This window comes from Borostomias antarcticus, assembly GCF_949987555.1.
Source record: "Borostomias antarcticus genome assembly, chromosome: 25".
NCBI lineage: Eukaryota > Metazoa > Chordata > Actinopteri > Stomiiformes > Stomiidae > Borostomias > Borostomias antarcticus.
The window spans coordinates 5,045,728-5,060,512 of record NC_140258.1 but is presented as its reverse complement, the minus strand read 5'-3'; the positions used below and the strand labels follow the sequence as shown (position 1 = coordinate 5,060,512).

The following is a 14,785-nucleotide window of genomic DNA, read 5'->3' as shown; positions in this document are numbered from 1 at the left end:
GGAGATGTTTACCTGTCTTCACTCTCTCTCCTACGGGGGCATCTAGACCAGGGAACCCTTGCAGACCCGGCATTCCTGGATGGCCGATTTCCCCTGCAGACAGATAAAGAGCTTTCGTCTCTCAGGTTCCAGCAATGCTGACCTTTCCTCTGCACTGACAGCAGTTGGTCCCAGGCTACAAAGCCTTCAAATTAAATTACTGTACATTACAGTACCCGAGGGGGGGTTCTTAATTGGCTACACAGTGGCACACACCTTCACAGTGAGCGGCGACATAGCACACAAGACACACATGCAACTTCGGGGATCGCTGGTGGAAATTGTCTCCTGAATTTTTCCCATCCAAGCTGTCCTCCTGGAGAAGCCAAGAGCAGTGGACAGCCATCGTCCAAGTGCTCAGTCCAGGTCTGAGTCAGGGACAGGACTGAAGAGCATCTGTTTTTCTGCATGTCTTCTGCATGTGTTTCATATTGGGTATTTGGGAGGAAACCCTTGCGAACAGGGGGAGAACGTGCAAACTCGGCACAGAAAAGCCTGGAGACCTTCTTGCTTTGAAGTGACAGTACTAGGTACTGCATCACTCTGCCACATGTGAGCAATTTCTGGGGTTCAGTGTCTTGCTCAAGGACACTTCAGCACACTGCCGGGAGCTGGGATCGATTTACTGGTCAATGATCAAAGGATCTTTATTCAAGGACCAGACCAGACTCTGTCTCCCCCTCCATGTTGAAGTTCTGTGCTGATCAGCTGTCCCACTCCCCACAGGCAGGAGGCAGCGGTCCATCAGGACCACAACCGCTCGCCACAGAGGCAACTTCTTCCCCACGGCCACCAGCCTCATCAACGGCTGCGACTCCCCCTGAATGTCTGCTATCGCTATCTCACTCCCTGAGGCTAACGGCCATACTACTCTCAGAGTATTTTACCTTTGTCTCCTTTCTGCCCGGGGTATCCTCTGTCTCCCTTTGGTCCAGTCCTGCCAGGGGGCCCTACGATGGTGCCATGGGCTGTGAGAGAGCGGAGGATCACCATTAGAGAGAGAGGCCACACTCTGCTGCAGAGCAAAACCCAAACGCACTGAGGGCATTGAAACCAATCATCAAACCGTATCCTCACTTCTGAAGAAGTCCATGAGGTCAGCCGTTACGTTGTCATAGGAGGCGAAGACCCGACTGTAGCCGATGGGTCCGGGGGGGCCAGGAGGCCCCGGGGGGCCTTGAACCTCTCTAAATCCTCCCCCTCGCAAGTGGCCGTCAACCAGGTAGTCCTGCAGCAAGCCCTGGTCTGGGGGGGGGGGCATAGAGATGACAGGACAGGACAGAATAGGACAGGACAGATTAGCCTACTTTATTAACCTGGTTATACAAGTGTAGATGGGACACTACCACAGTCAGGGTCCAAACTCAGTCTGATGAAGTATTAGGGCCCTATTAGAGTCTCGGCTCAGGTGGAATCATGCCACGAACACGTCATTACACAAGTTGTAGTTGTTACAGTGTATCACAGAAAACACAGAGTGATTGAAAAGCACGAAAGCAACTAGAGAGGAAACCAGCTGCAGTAGCGTTACGTTACTCACTCCTGATGTAATCCGTGACTCTCAGAGCGACGTTTGGGTAGTCCAGCGTCTCGCTTAGAATCCCCATCTCGGCCTGGCGGCGCTCCGCGTCCCGGTGGTAGTCCCTCTGACCAGGCTGACCAGGCTCGCCACGGTCCCCTTTGTGACCATGGGGGCCAGGTTGACCGGGAGGCCCTTGGGGGCCCATGATGGAATGCCGTACACTGTCACCTAGGAAAGAACCCACTTGTCTAAGATGCTGCACTAGTGGTATGTTTAATCCTGCCCCACCCCCCCCCCCCTCACCCCCTCCCGCTCCCAGAATGTACAAGACAATCTAAGAAAGAAACAGAGATGGCGGGAAACAGATGACCATAAAACTAGACATATAAAAGACACAGAGAGATGTCCAGATGTTCAGGTGTGTCAGCTGGTTATTCCAACACGAGGGTGAGAAACGATAACTTACTGGTGAGGTACTCCTGGACTTCAGCGCGGATGCTCTCCCGAGAGTAGCTCCCACTTCCGCCATAAGGGCCTGACCTCCTGGAGTCCCCTGGGGGGCCCTCTGGACCTGGAGGACCAGGGGGGCCTGGGGGGCCACTACTCAACCCAGAGCCTGGGAGGGAGGGGGCAGAGATCGCAGATGGAGAGGGGGGAGGGGGTCACAGGGGCAGTGTCACAATCACAAGCAAGGCCAGCTCACTTGACCTGATGGTATTCCAAAAACAGGATGGCGTAAGGACGTCTCATATGATCGCAATACTTTTCACCTCTCTTAAATTTACAGTACTCCGCAGCTTATTCCCACTCCATTCCCAGAGCTGCGGACGCAGTCCAACTTGCTGACACCATGACTGTAACCCTGTTGCCTTCCATGCTTTCCGAGCCAGACTCACTCTGGAGGTAGCGTTGGATGTCCTCCAGTCTGTAGCCAGCCGAGCCCCCGTGAGAGGTGGACACTCCTGGGCTGCCGGGTGGGCCGGGAAGGCCTGGGCTTCCTGGTCTTCCTGGGGTTCCAGGGGATCCGACTGTGCGACCCACCATGGCACGGAACTCTGAACCTGGGGGAGATGAGGAGAAAGAAAAAAGAGGTGGAGGGAGAGAGAAAGAGAGAGAGAGGTGGAGGAAGAGAGAGAGGTGGAGGATGAGAGAGAGGGAGAGAGAGATGGAGGAAGGAAGGGAGAGAGGGAGAGGTGGAGGGAGAGAGAGATAGAGAGAGGTGGAGGAAGAGAGAGATAGAGACAGGTGGAGGAAGAGAGAGAGATAGGTGGAGGAAGAGAGAGAGAGGTGGAGGATGAGAGAGAGGGAGAGAGATGGAGGAAGAGAGAGAGAGGGGGGAGAACAGCCATTGCAGGACATATTTTATTGCGGTCGAACTAGAGCTCCTGCAGTGAAAAAGGGGAAAAACATGCTTCTGTGTGTAGCTCTCAACAGGCCGTGTTTGTGTGTAGACAGTGTCTGGAGCTAGGAGACGGTCTCACTTCTCAGCAGGGCAGAGTAGTCCTCAGTAGAGGTACCAGGTAACCCAGGAGGTCCCGGAGGACCTGGAGGTCCGGGCTGACTGCCATCTATACCCCGCTCTGAAAGACAACACCCCGCCCGAGATGAGGAAAGTAACATTCAAGTATCCCCACTACAACTTTCAATCTAAAACGGTGTTACGTGTGGTAGTCAAGGGAGTGTTGCCCGTGTCTATACCGTTCATGATTCTGAAGACGTAGGTGGCGATTTCATGTGGGTTGTAATTTGCTGAGCTTCCTCCCCCTGTGCCGGGGGCTCCAGGGGGTCCCGGCGGTCCCTGTGGGCCATGTGGACCAATCACATACCGCCTCACCTCGTCCCCTGACCACCAACACACATAGAGATAGACAGTTACTTTCCCCTTAACACAGTACATACAGAGAACAATGTATGGTTATTTGATTAACTTTTCCCCATTAGACTTAAGGTTAGGGTCATGGTTAGGGTTCTGGTTGTGGTCAGGGTCAAGGATAGGGTTGGGTTTAAACTAGGGTTAGAGTCAGGGTTCAAGGGTTAGAGTTGGGGTTAGACAGTGAGAGAGTACAGACACAGACAGTGGAGCATGGCTTGGTTTGGTTGATTTGAAACGACTCACTCTGCAGCAGCGTGATGAGGTCACCGACCGACAGCGAGCCAGAACCAGGAGACCCGGCAGGCCCAGGCGGGCCAGGAGGACCCTGGGCCCCTCTGCTGAAGCCCGATCCTGAACCTGAAACACCACAACACACACACACGCTGGGGTGATCGACCTCCTGTGCCTTCGCGACCATGTGAGGGCAGCAACAGAACTACAGTACGAACGGCCGAGAGAAACTGGAGGCTTTACGCTGCAGGTAGGTGATGACGCGAGAGGAGATGTCGTCCAGAGAGCCGGAGGATCCGGGGAGTCCCGGGGGCCCAGGGGGGCCCGGAGGCCCCTGGACAGCAGCACTCCGAGTCCTACCTGCAACACGCACATTGCACAGATTTAACTCGGTGCAACACATCTCGTCAGCTGTCATGTTTTTAGTCTGTTTTCTGGAGGGACTGTGCCCCTTGAGTGGCTCTTACTCAGATAGTCGTTGATGTACTGAACGTCAACGTTAGCCGAGGTCCCTGGAACACCGGGGGCCCCAGGAGGACCCGGAGGGCCAGGAGGACCTGAGCTGACAGAGGCTGTGCCTGTCGGAAAATCTGAGTTAGAGAGGCTGCACTGTTCAGACTAAGCTACTGCTCTGACTGTGTTTGCATGTTTGTTTAATGTCTTTCTGCATCACTTTTCTCCTTACGAGATCATAAAGATGGCTTTGATCTTGACCTTGAAGGTCAAAGTTCAGAGTTTACCTCTTTGTAAGCCAGGAATACCAGGAGCTCCAGGTACTCCAGCTTCCCCTGGGAAAACCACAACAAGAAGGAGTGAGAAATACAGAATATATGCCTCTGAACTAGAAATGGTGCTCAGATAGCACAGACCTCTGCCCATGAATGCATTTCGTGGCTCTGTGTACGCACACATGCGTGCGAGCAGGGCATGACCCTGTGACCCTGTGACCTTCCCATGTCGAGATATGGCCATTTCAATTCCCCCTATTGACAATGAATGGGGGGAATTTTTCGCTCCGCAAGTCCAGAAAATGAATGGAGGTGAATTCGGATCCGCTCTTAAATTGAATGGGTTCTAAACTGGCCTATGCTACACCCCTCAATGTAGCAGGTTTAGTGAAAAGTGGTCTGCTACAGTAGTTTTTGTGTAATTCTAGTCCAAAAAATGAATGGAGGTGAACGGCCGGCCCGGCCATGTTTGGGCGGCTCATGGACCCGCCCCGTGATTCGGATCTGCTCCAGAATTGAATGGGTTGTTATTCGTCTCGCAAGCCAGACGAGTCGACGTCCGGCCCGGACTGTCAACTACGTCTGGTATTCAGATGCAGAGATTTTGTTGAAGGAAGTTGGGGAAAAAACGGATATCCCATCAAAATTCCGTAGAGAGTAGTAGACAGTCCGGACCGGAAGTGATGAGTTTTTTTAAGAACTTCCTTTTACAAATTCTAAGCGGCTGAAGTCCAGACTCTCTCCTCCGTAAAGAGTCTGGCTCCGAGACTAGGTTGTTATTGACCCATGCTATAGCCCTAGCTCCACCGAGTTTCATGAAAATCAGTCTGGTAGTTTTAAACCTGGTCTAAAAAGTGAATGGAGGTGAATGGCCGGCTGTGTTTGGGCGGCTCGTGGACCCGCCCCACGATTCGGATCTGCTCCAAAATGTAATGGATGCTAAAGTGTCCCATGCTACACCCCGCCACCAGGTTTTGTGGAAATTGGTCTGGTAGTTTCTGCGTAATCCTGCTAACGGATGGACAAACACACGCCACCGAAAACAATGACCTCTCGCCCTCCGCTGTTGCTGGGGTGGAGGTAATGACAGCAGTCTGGCCGTTAGAACCGTTCAGGTTCTGATTGTTTACCTTTGCGTCCCTCTGGTCCGGGGAGTCCAGGAGGCCCAGGGGATCCGGGTGGTCCCTGAGCTCTGCTGTATGACGTTCCTGAATAGAGCAGACACAGAGCAAACATAGAGCAAGCACACTGATACGGCATTACAACCATGACACTTCTGAGTCATGGTTCTTCTCAATGTGGATGGTGAATAATTTCTGTGTCATGTCTCTGTCATTGGCACTGCTGGCCTTGTGTTAAGAGTTGGGTCGTGTTATGCCGGGTTCCCAGACAACAGCCGAGCCTGGCGTGAACCAGGCTTTAGAGGAAGGTGTCTGATGGATGTGTGAACTGCCTTGTCTTTGCATTGTTCTGTCTTGTCCCTTGACCCTGTCTAATGTTGTCTCCATCATTGTTATGCACCATTGACCAGCAAATTCCTAGTATGTTGTAAGCTTTAGAGGAAGGTGGCTGGTGGATGTGTGAACCAGGCATTGGTGACTGATGGATCTTCTCACCTGTGTCAGAGCCTCCTGGTCTCCCTGGGCTACCTGGCAGTCCAGGCTGACCCGCCTCACCTACGAGAGAAAGGATGTTCATGACCATGCACTCTACGTCAGACTGCATTGGTCAGTTTGAATATTCTGATAATTCAGATCTGAATATTCTGATAATTGTACAGTTTATTTTATTTTTATTTTTATGAATCTACCTTGGAATCCTCTTGGTCCAGGGGAACCTGTGAGATAAACATGAATGTGTCTTTAGTTACAGAGTGAAGGAACAGGAGTTTAAAATTAGGCAAAATTATGATGAAGGGGCATGAACCAGTTCTATGCTGAGAGTCAGCATTTGAGTTGACCTACCCTGTGATTATTTGAGTTGACCTACCCTGTGATTATTTGAGTTGACCTACCATGTGATCATTTGAGTTGACCTACCTTGTGATTATTTGACTTGACCTACCCTGTGATCATGAGTTGACCTACCCTGTGATCATTTGAGTTGACCTACCCTGTGATCATGAGTTGACCTACCCTGTGATCATGAGTTGACCTACCCTGTGATCATTTGAGTTGACCTACCATGTGATAATTTGAGTTGACCTACCTTGTGATCATGAGTTGACCTACCCTGTGATCATGAGTTGACCTACCCTGTGATCATTTGAGTTGACCTACCCTGTGATCATGAGTTGACCTACCCTGTGATCATGAGTTGACCTACCCTGTGATCATGAGTTGACCTACCCTGTGATCATGAGTTGACCTACCCTGTGATCATTTGAGTTGACCTACCCTGTGATCATTTGAGTTGACCTGCCCTGTGATCATGAGTTGACCTACCCTGTGATCATGAGTTGACCTACCCTGTGATCATTTGAGTTGACCTACCCTGTGATCATGAGTTGACCTGCCCTGTGATCATTTGAGTTGACCTACCCTGTGATCATGAGTTGACCTGCCCTGTGATCATTTGAGTTGACCTACCCTGTGATCATTTGAGTTGACCTACCTTGTGATCCTTTCGGGCCGACCGGACCAGGAGGACCAGGTGGTCCAGCAAAGAATGTTCCTAAAAGAGTGGCAGAGAAGATCAGAGTTTGGAGATACATCACAATCCAGCCAAAGACAAATTAAAAAATATGTTCTTGAATGCCGGTTTTCAAACAGATCAATACTGTGTACTACAGTACCAGTCCAGGGGGTTGTGGGTAGTGTAGTTTCATACCTGAGTTGGGTACAAAGCTTCCTGGATCCCCTTTCTCTCCTCTGGGGCCAGGTCTGCCATATCCTACAGTCATAGAAACGGCAACTTAGCTTTAACAAAGTGAACCCCTTTAGTACATATACGTTGGCTTCTGACATCTGTGACACTCACCTGGTTCACCTGCAGGGCCCTGAGGTCCGGGCGGTCCTGGCCTGCTCTCTCCTAAAGAACAGAATCATCCACTGTTCTCAAATGCTTCCATTATTTACCGACTGGTTATTACCATCTAGCCGCACTGCAGCCACAAATCAAAGGTCAATTTTAAACATGAATACAGTATGAACTCCTCCCATGGGGGGGGGGGGCGGGGGGTACCTGCGCGTCCAGGGGGCCCAGGAGGCCCGGCGGGTCCGGGGGGACCTGGTATCCCTGGGAGGTGGATATGAAGCCAAGAGGTTTACGCTGTGGCCAGAATCCACTGGTGATCAACTTAGGCACTAGATGCATTGCTATTGGACTTTAAACATTTGCATGTACCACTAAGTCATTCAGTTATGTATCAGATGCCGTAACATCATACTGCAAATTTGGCTAAAGGCTTTGTCTCTCCTGATGTGGGTCGCCACAACCAATACTTACTTTCAGCCCTAGAGGAGCTCACGGTTTCGGTGGTCCTCACTGAGATTCCTGCCTCTCCCTGTTCGCCCTTCTCTCCTCTGTCACCTTTAGTGCCTGGGGATAACCACACAGCTCATGTAGGACTCAGCACAGAACTGATGGTTCAGCTAAGTGTGTGAGATAGAGAGAGACCTACCAGGCTGGCCAGGGAAACCAGCAGGCCCAATGGGACCTGTGGGGACAGACGAGTTACATCAGACAACAGTCACTGAGGTAAAACATGACAGAAAAATATATTGGGGTCTATCAGCCTTGGTTAAATCCATTCACACAAAAAAGGGGCTGACAAATTCAAGGCAAAATACGGCATGCGTGCCAGGAAGTACAGCAGGAAGTGGACCTATGTATGTATGACAGACCTGACAGTCCAGGCGGTCCGGCAGTTCCGGGGGGGCCAGGGCTCCCAGGGGGCCCAGGGATGGCCACAGAGCTAGAACCGCCTGGAGGAATCACCACAGTTATCATTAGATCAATCATCAACATGCCCTGAAGCATACAGAAGCAAAGGTTAACTCAAATTGTGGTCAGGACCACCAAGATGTATATGGCTGCTTTGGTGCGCCCTGTTCTGTGCTGTTTTTTCCATTTAATTTAAAATGTTTCCAGTTTTGCAACCAGACTGGGAGTTCCCTCGCCAGAGAGGAACTTGTGACTATCAGGGGAACCACCCCTGCGGATTTAATCCCAGATTTTCTCATCCCAACCGTGGGAATTTTGGACATTTTGGTCCAAGGTACGCCCACAGAGGAACAGGAAGTGAGCTGGAGCGCTTGTCCTCCTTCGGAAGCGTGGATCACCCTCTACCAGGGATCCTATTATCAAACGTGTGCTCACTCTGCAATAAAATGGATGAACTCCAGCTACTAGCAGCGAAAAAAAACAAAGACTTCTCATCTTCGATTTTGGAATTCATGGAGACATGGTTAGGTGAACATATGGACAGCCAGGATGAGTACGCAGACAAAAGGCTATGATGTAATTTGTCAGCCACTGTGAGACGAATGTGTTCTAGACTGCACCCAGATCAGCTACAACAACGATAAGCCCGTAGTTCACAGCCAGACTCAGGAAGTCAAGGCTGGAGAAATAGGAAGTAAGGAAGGGTGGAGACAATGAATGGTTTAAAGAGGCCAAACACAGCTAGGTTTAGCAAGGCAGTGAAGGAGGCTAAACAACGCTTCTCTGAGAAACTACAACACCAATTCTCAGAAGGAAATACATCCTCTGTCTGGAAAGACCTCAGACAGATTACCAACTACAAACCCAAATCCCCCCAGTCCATTGACGACCTGTACGCCTTGCAAATGACCTGAACGAGTTCTGCTGCAGATTTGAAAAACAATGGGCCGCCCCCAACAACACAGCCCCCAGCCTGGACCTCTTCATTGCCCCCCCCACCACTGCAACACAGCCTCTCACCATCCTAGAGGAGGTGAGCCGCCTGTTCAGGAGACAGAACTCCTGGAAAGCATCCAGACAAGACTCCGTCTCCCCCTCCATGATGAAATTGTGCTGAACTGTGCTGACCAGCTGTCTCCAGTGTTCACTGCCATCTTCAACACCTCACTAGAGACATGCCGTGTACAGTACCAGCCTACTTCAAGGCCTCCACCATCATCCCCGTTCCCAATGAAAGCAAGGATCACTGGCCTCAATGACTACAGGCCCGTCGCCCTGACCTCTGCAGTAATGGAGGTCTCTGAGCATCTCGTTCTGCTGCACCTCAAATCCATCACCGACCCACTCCTGGACCCCCTCAGGAGTGGGTCAAACAGGTCTGTGGACGACGCAGTAAACATGGTCCTTCACTACATTCTACGTCACCTGGAACACGCAGCAGGCAACTACGCCAGGATCCTGTTTGGGGATTTCAGCTCTGCTTTCAACACCATCCTCCCGCCCATACTGGAGTACGTGCTCTCCCAGCTGCGCGTGCCTGACTCTACCTGCAGGTGGATTACCGACTTCCTGTCTGACGGGAAACAGTACATCAAGCTGGGCACTGGCTTCCCCCAGGTGTCACGGTCTTGCCTTTTTTTGCTCATGTCTCTCGCCCATGTCTCATGTGTTCTCTCTCTCTAACCTCTTGTCTCTGTGTTCCCCTCCTGGTCGACTAGATGTCCTTCTGTCCTCCCCCCTTGGTGACCCCTCCCCTCTCCACCCAGCTGTCTCCCATTGTGTCATTAGTCCACAGGTGTATTTAGGCTGTTCTGTGGTTGTCATTCATTGTTGAGTTGTCTGTTACCCTGACTGTCAAGCCAAGCCGAATTCTAGATAAAGACCAAGTTTGGATTATTCTGAAAACCTGCCTCCATCTGTTTCATTCTCTGCACCACTGGGTCCACCTTTTGAAACATTACACCAGGGCTGCATCCTTTCCCTCCTACTCTTCTCCCTGTACACAAACAGCTGCACCCCAGCCACCAGTCCGTCAAGCTTCTGAAGTTTGACCACCCTCTTTGGAATCTCTAAGGGAGACAAGTCCCCCTAAGGTGGGAGATCGACCAGCTGCTGTCCTGGTGCAGCCAAAACAACTCGGAGCTCAACACTCTTAAGACAGTGGAGATGGTTGTGGACTTCAGGAAGAATCAGCGCCACCGCCCCCTTCCCCACCCGAATAGCTCCCCGGTCACCACCGTGGACTCCTTGTGCTTCCTGGGCACCGTCATCTCCCGGGACCTCAAATGGGAACTAAGCACCAGCTCCCTCGCAAAGAAGGCACAACAGAGGATGTACTTCCTGAAGCAGCTGAAGAAATCCGGACTACCAAAGAAAATGATGATGCTCTTCTACCTCCATAATCAAGTCCATCCACACCTCCTCGATCACCATCTGGTACTCCACCGCTACAGCCAAAGACAGGACTAAACTGCAGCGTGTCATCCAATCCTCCAAGAAGGTGATAGGCTGCAACCTGCCCCTTCTCCTGGCCCTGCACAACTCCAGGACACTGAAGCGGGCCAGGAAGACTGCGGTCGACCCCTCCCACCCCGACCACAGTCTCTTTGTGCCACTCCCCTCAGGCAGGAGGCTGCGGTCCATCAGGACCAGGACCGCACGCCACAGGCAGCTTCTTCCCCACGGCCACCAGCCTCATCAACGAGGCTTGTGTCCCCCTCTGACCCCGCCTCCGTTGAGAGACACTTGCACATGACCACCGAATGTACTGTACACAAGACGCACCGCACTCACACGTCACACCACACGCACCATATGCACACACTCATACACGCTACACTTAACACACTCACTGTATAATACACTGACCGCACTACACTTTGTATATTGTTTTTTTAATCTTATCTTGCACTGTTATTTTGTACTTGCTGTTTGCACTGTCCTGTCTTGTCCCTGCACCCTGTCTGCATGTTATGCACAATGTCCAAAAGCAAATTCCTAGTATGTTGAAAAACTGCAATGGCAATAAAATGAATTCTGATTCGAATACATACAGTACTCATACTCAACTCAATACTTTACAGATGTAAGGCAGCAGCCAGCTTGTTACCTGCATTGATGACTCGCCCTGGTTCGCCTGCTTCACCTAGAAGTGACATATGTACAGTAAACTGCATCAAGAAAGTCCATTTCATAGATTTAATAGGGTCAGTCAATGTGAAACTTTGATGGTATAGTGAATAGACACGGAGTGTAGGGTTAGTTTTACCCTTAGAACCAGGCTGTCCGGGAATTCCTGCAATCCCTACAATAGAAAGATAGAGCTTTGTCAGCGACAGAACTGAGACTTATTGGTACTCAATCATTATGTCCTTATGATCACAGACAGCTGTCTATTCATATTATTAAAAAAATGAGAGGCATCTGTCTGGAAGTTGAGATGTCAAAGACAGACGGACTTTACCTGGTGGTCCTTGAAGCCCAGGAGTTCCTACAATACAAGGTGAGAGACATTTTTAATGGCGTTCAACCTTAGCAGCAAAATTGATACAGCTGAGGTAAAGTTAACTGTACCTGGAAGGCCAGTGTCTCCAGGAGGCCCCGCTGGACCTCTGATCCCAGGTAACCCAGTAGGACCCTGATCACCTGGGGACCACGTCATTGTTAAAGGCACTAATGCAGCCTGAGGAAGCTTAGTCGTTATGGATCAAGGTCAGCGTTCTATTCAGTCTGCTCGTTTACCTCGTTGGCCTTTGTCACCGTCCTGTCCTGGAGATCCTGTTTGAGAAAGAGAAAATTATCTTACAGATCAATTGCTGGCAGGCTGATGTGATGTCATCATTCTGTGTCGTTCAGTAGTTGTACTGTTCCGCCCCCTGCCCTTACTAACTTCCTTTCTTGAGTGTATTAAGGTTCTGTAATATTGCACTTCAAATAACGTTTGGCTTGACCTGACCTGACCTGACTAGTGTGTCTATCGGAGGCGGTCACTGACCTGCAGCTCCTTTACTGCCCTTCTCTCCAGCCGGACCTGGCAGCCCTGGTAAACCAGAATCACCTGAGCGGAAAGACAGGTGGTTGGAAAACACAGTAACGGCAACACTACCGTTATGGGTTCAATGCCATGCTCAGACCACATTAGACTAGGATCAGATCCCCTCACCTGGGGAACCTCGAGGTCCTTTCTGTCCATGGTCACCTGTGAGAACACAACAAGCTGATCAACTGTCTCTCAGCAGTCAAACTGTCAAACGGACATCATAAGCGTCTTTGTATTATGACCCGTGATTCCATTATAAGAGAAGCAAACCTTTGATTCCCTGTGATCCATCAGAGCCTCTCTCCCCTACAGAGAAAAGGAGAGTCATCTGTACTGCAAAATAGCACCAATCTATCAGTTTGACCTGTGACCTATCAATCATTATCAGGAATCCTGGACGTACCCTTTGACCCACTTGGTCCTGACTCCCCACGGAAGCCCTGAGGACCAGGTTGACCTGAAACAATACATACTGAATGTTCAACTCACCTGAGATGTGCCTCAAACGTGTTCACATGCATGAATAAATGGCGTTAACATCCATGTTACACATTCAGTATGCATCGGACATGACAGTGACATTGTTCTGCACACTGATGATGGTGAAGGAGACTGACCCGGAGTGCCAGGGGGTCCAGAAGCTCCAACCAAGCCTGAAACACAACGAGGAGGGATTCCACATTTGAGTGTCTGTAGTGAGGCAGTGCTAGATGTTGAGCCTACCTCAACGTAGTGCAGGAGAATGGTTTAACCATCATCACTGTCAGGATCAGTGTTAATTTCGTCTACGATTTGGGAAGAGATCCAATCAGAATGCGGAGATTTCTGTGAAAGTCGTGGCTCAAGCTGAAAAAACTTGAACACAGGAAAGGAGACCGCATAGGAATGTACTTCAGTAGCTTTGTCCATCAGTCTAATGTTTCCTCCAGGAGTATACTGTATACGAGTTTGTGAATTCTAGAAAAATAATGCCTTACACTTGAACTAAACCCATTTGATTTTAGACTATTAAATCTACTGTAGATTTAGTCGACTAAAATCTTAATGCTATTTAGTCTAGTCTAGACTAAAGCTAAAACAATATAGATGACTAAAATATGACTACAGCAAAATAGCATTTTAGTCAAAGACTATGACTAAAACTAAATCAAAATGAACACTGGTCAGGAGGATCTCACCTTTAGGCCCGGTCTGACCGACTAGACCAGGAGAACCAGGAGGTCCAGCATCCCCGGGAAAACCTGGGAGAATATAGCCCATCACAATCACAATGCTTGAACTGGGAGAACTTAGCCAATCACAATGCTTGAACATTATGGTAGTCATAAGTTTCCTGTAAGGTAGCAACAAAGGTCAATAAAGATTCCTGTAGTTATCAGTTATGGTATTTACACCCTGCCTTCAAGGAGTCCTGTACTGTAGATATAAATTACTGTAAGGTATTCACACCCCATATTTAAGGACTCATGTATACATGTATATCAGTTATGGTATATCCCTACCTTTAAAGATCCCTGTACTATAGTTATCAGTTATGGTACATGTACAGTATTTACACCTACAGTACCTTTAAAGATTCCTGTGGACACCAGTTATAGTATTTATACCTCACCTAGATATGGCTCCAGTATGGCCTCTAGGCTCGAAAAACATTGCTTCTCAAAGCTACTTACTTACTACTTACTTAAAAGATTCCTATAGTTATCAGTTATGCAGTGGCGATTGCTACTATAAGCCAGGGTAAGCCTGGCTAACCCATACATATCCAAATAAAACTAGATTTTTGCTCCTTCTTTCAGTGAAAGAAGGCACAAAAATCGACTTTCAGACTGTTTTTGTGCGTGGCGACAAACTTTACGGGCTGACTAGTCTTGTAAATTAGAGTTATTAGAATTACCAGCCAAGCTAGTCGACCCCTGTAACACCTACCTTTAAAGATTCCTGTAGATACAGTATAAGTTATGATATTTACACCTCACCTTTAAAGATTCCTGTAGTTATCAGTTATGGCATTTACACCCCACCTTTGAGGATTCCTGTATTTAGACCTCACCTCTAAAGATTCCTGTAGATATCAGTTGTGGTATTTACACCTCACCTCTAAAGATTTCTGTAGTTATCAGTTATCATATTTACACCCCACCTTTGTCCCCCTTCTCTCCGAAGCCTGGTGGTCCCGACTCCCCTCTGGGCCCTGATGGTCCCTCACGACCCCTGAGACCCGGTGGCCCCTCTGCACCATGGTCCCCTACACATACACACAAATGCATGAGCACGCACACACACACACACACACACACACACACACACACACACATGGTCATCAACCTACACTCTGATGTAAATGGGAAAGGCTTGATAAGGGTTTTGGGGTTATTACAGTACAATAGTGCAGTACATTACCTCCGCTTCCCTTCTGTCCTTTGGGTCCCTCTGGTCCTGCATGGCCCATGGTCCCAGGAGGCCCT

The 14,785-nt window shown here is 49.6% G+C and overlaps 1 protein-coding gene across 1 annotated transcript in view; it reads right to left on the bottom strand.

Annotated features, from left to right (window-relative positions):
- Positions 1–912: 912 nt before the first annotated feature.
- col17a1b (collagen, type XVII, alpha 1b) overlaps positions 913–14,785 on the bottom strand; it is a gene marked incomplete at both ends in the record, with an annotated part of 20,196 nt that continues 6,323 nt past the window's right edge. The window contains 29 exons of the mRNA XM_084458747.1: positions 913–1,007; positions 1,117–1,284; positions 1,580–1,753; positions 2,028–2,177; positions 2,458–2,622; positions 3,224–3,403; positions 3,678–3,791; positions 3,909–4,025; positions 4,153–4,243; positions 4,406–4,453; positions 5,524–5,601; positions 6,010–6,069; positions 6,204–6,214; positions 7,007–7,066; positions 7,223–7,285; positions 7,373–7,423; positions 7,577–7,630; positions 7,841–7,933; positions 8,016–8,051; positions 8,239–8,319; positions 11,388–11,423; positions 11,547–11,582; positions 11,742–11,768; positions 11,852–11,923; positions 12,020–12,055; positions 12,273–12,335; positions 13,496–13,558; positions 14,461–14,565; positions 14,721–14,783. Coding sequence (XP_084314873.1) covers positions 913–1,007; positions 1,117–1,284; positions 1,580–1,753; positions 2,028–2,177; positions 2,458–2,622; positions 3,224–3,403; positions 3,678–3,791; positions 3,909–4,025; positions 4,153–4,243; positions 4,406–4,453; positions 5,524–5,601; positions 6,010–6,069; positions 6,204–6,214; positions 7,007–7,066; positions 7,223–7,285; positions 7,373–7,423; positions 7,577–7,630; positions 7,841–7,933; positions 8,016–8,051; positions 8,239–8,319; positions 11,388–11,423; positions 11,547–11,582; positions 11,742–11,768; positions 11,852–11,923; positions 12,020–12,055; positions 12,273–12,335; positions 13,496–13,558; positions 14,461–14,565; positions 14,721–14,783 — 2,390 coding nt within the window. The remainder of the gene's footprint in view (positions 1,008–1,116; positions 1,285–1,579; positions 1,754–2,027; positions 2,178–2,457; positions 2,623–3,223; positions 3,404–3,677; positions 3,792–3,908; positions 4,026–4,152; positions 4,244–4,405; positions 4,454–5,523; positions 5,602–6,009; positions 6,070–6,203; positions 6,215–7,006; positions 7,067–7,222; positions 7,286–7,372; positions 7,424–7,576; positions 7,631–7,840; positions 7,934–8,015; positions 8,052–8,238; positions 8,320–11,387; positions 11,424–11,546; positions 11,583–11,741; positions 11,769–11,851; positions 11,924–12,019; positions 12,056–12,272; positions 12,336–13,495; positions 13,559–14,460; positions 14,566–14,720; positions 14,784–14,785) is intronic.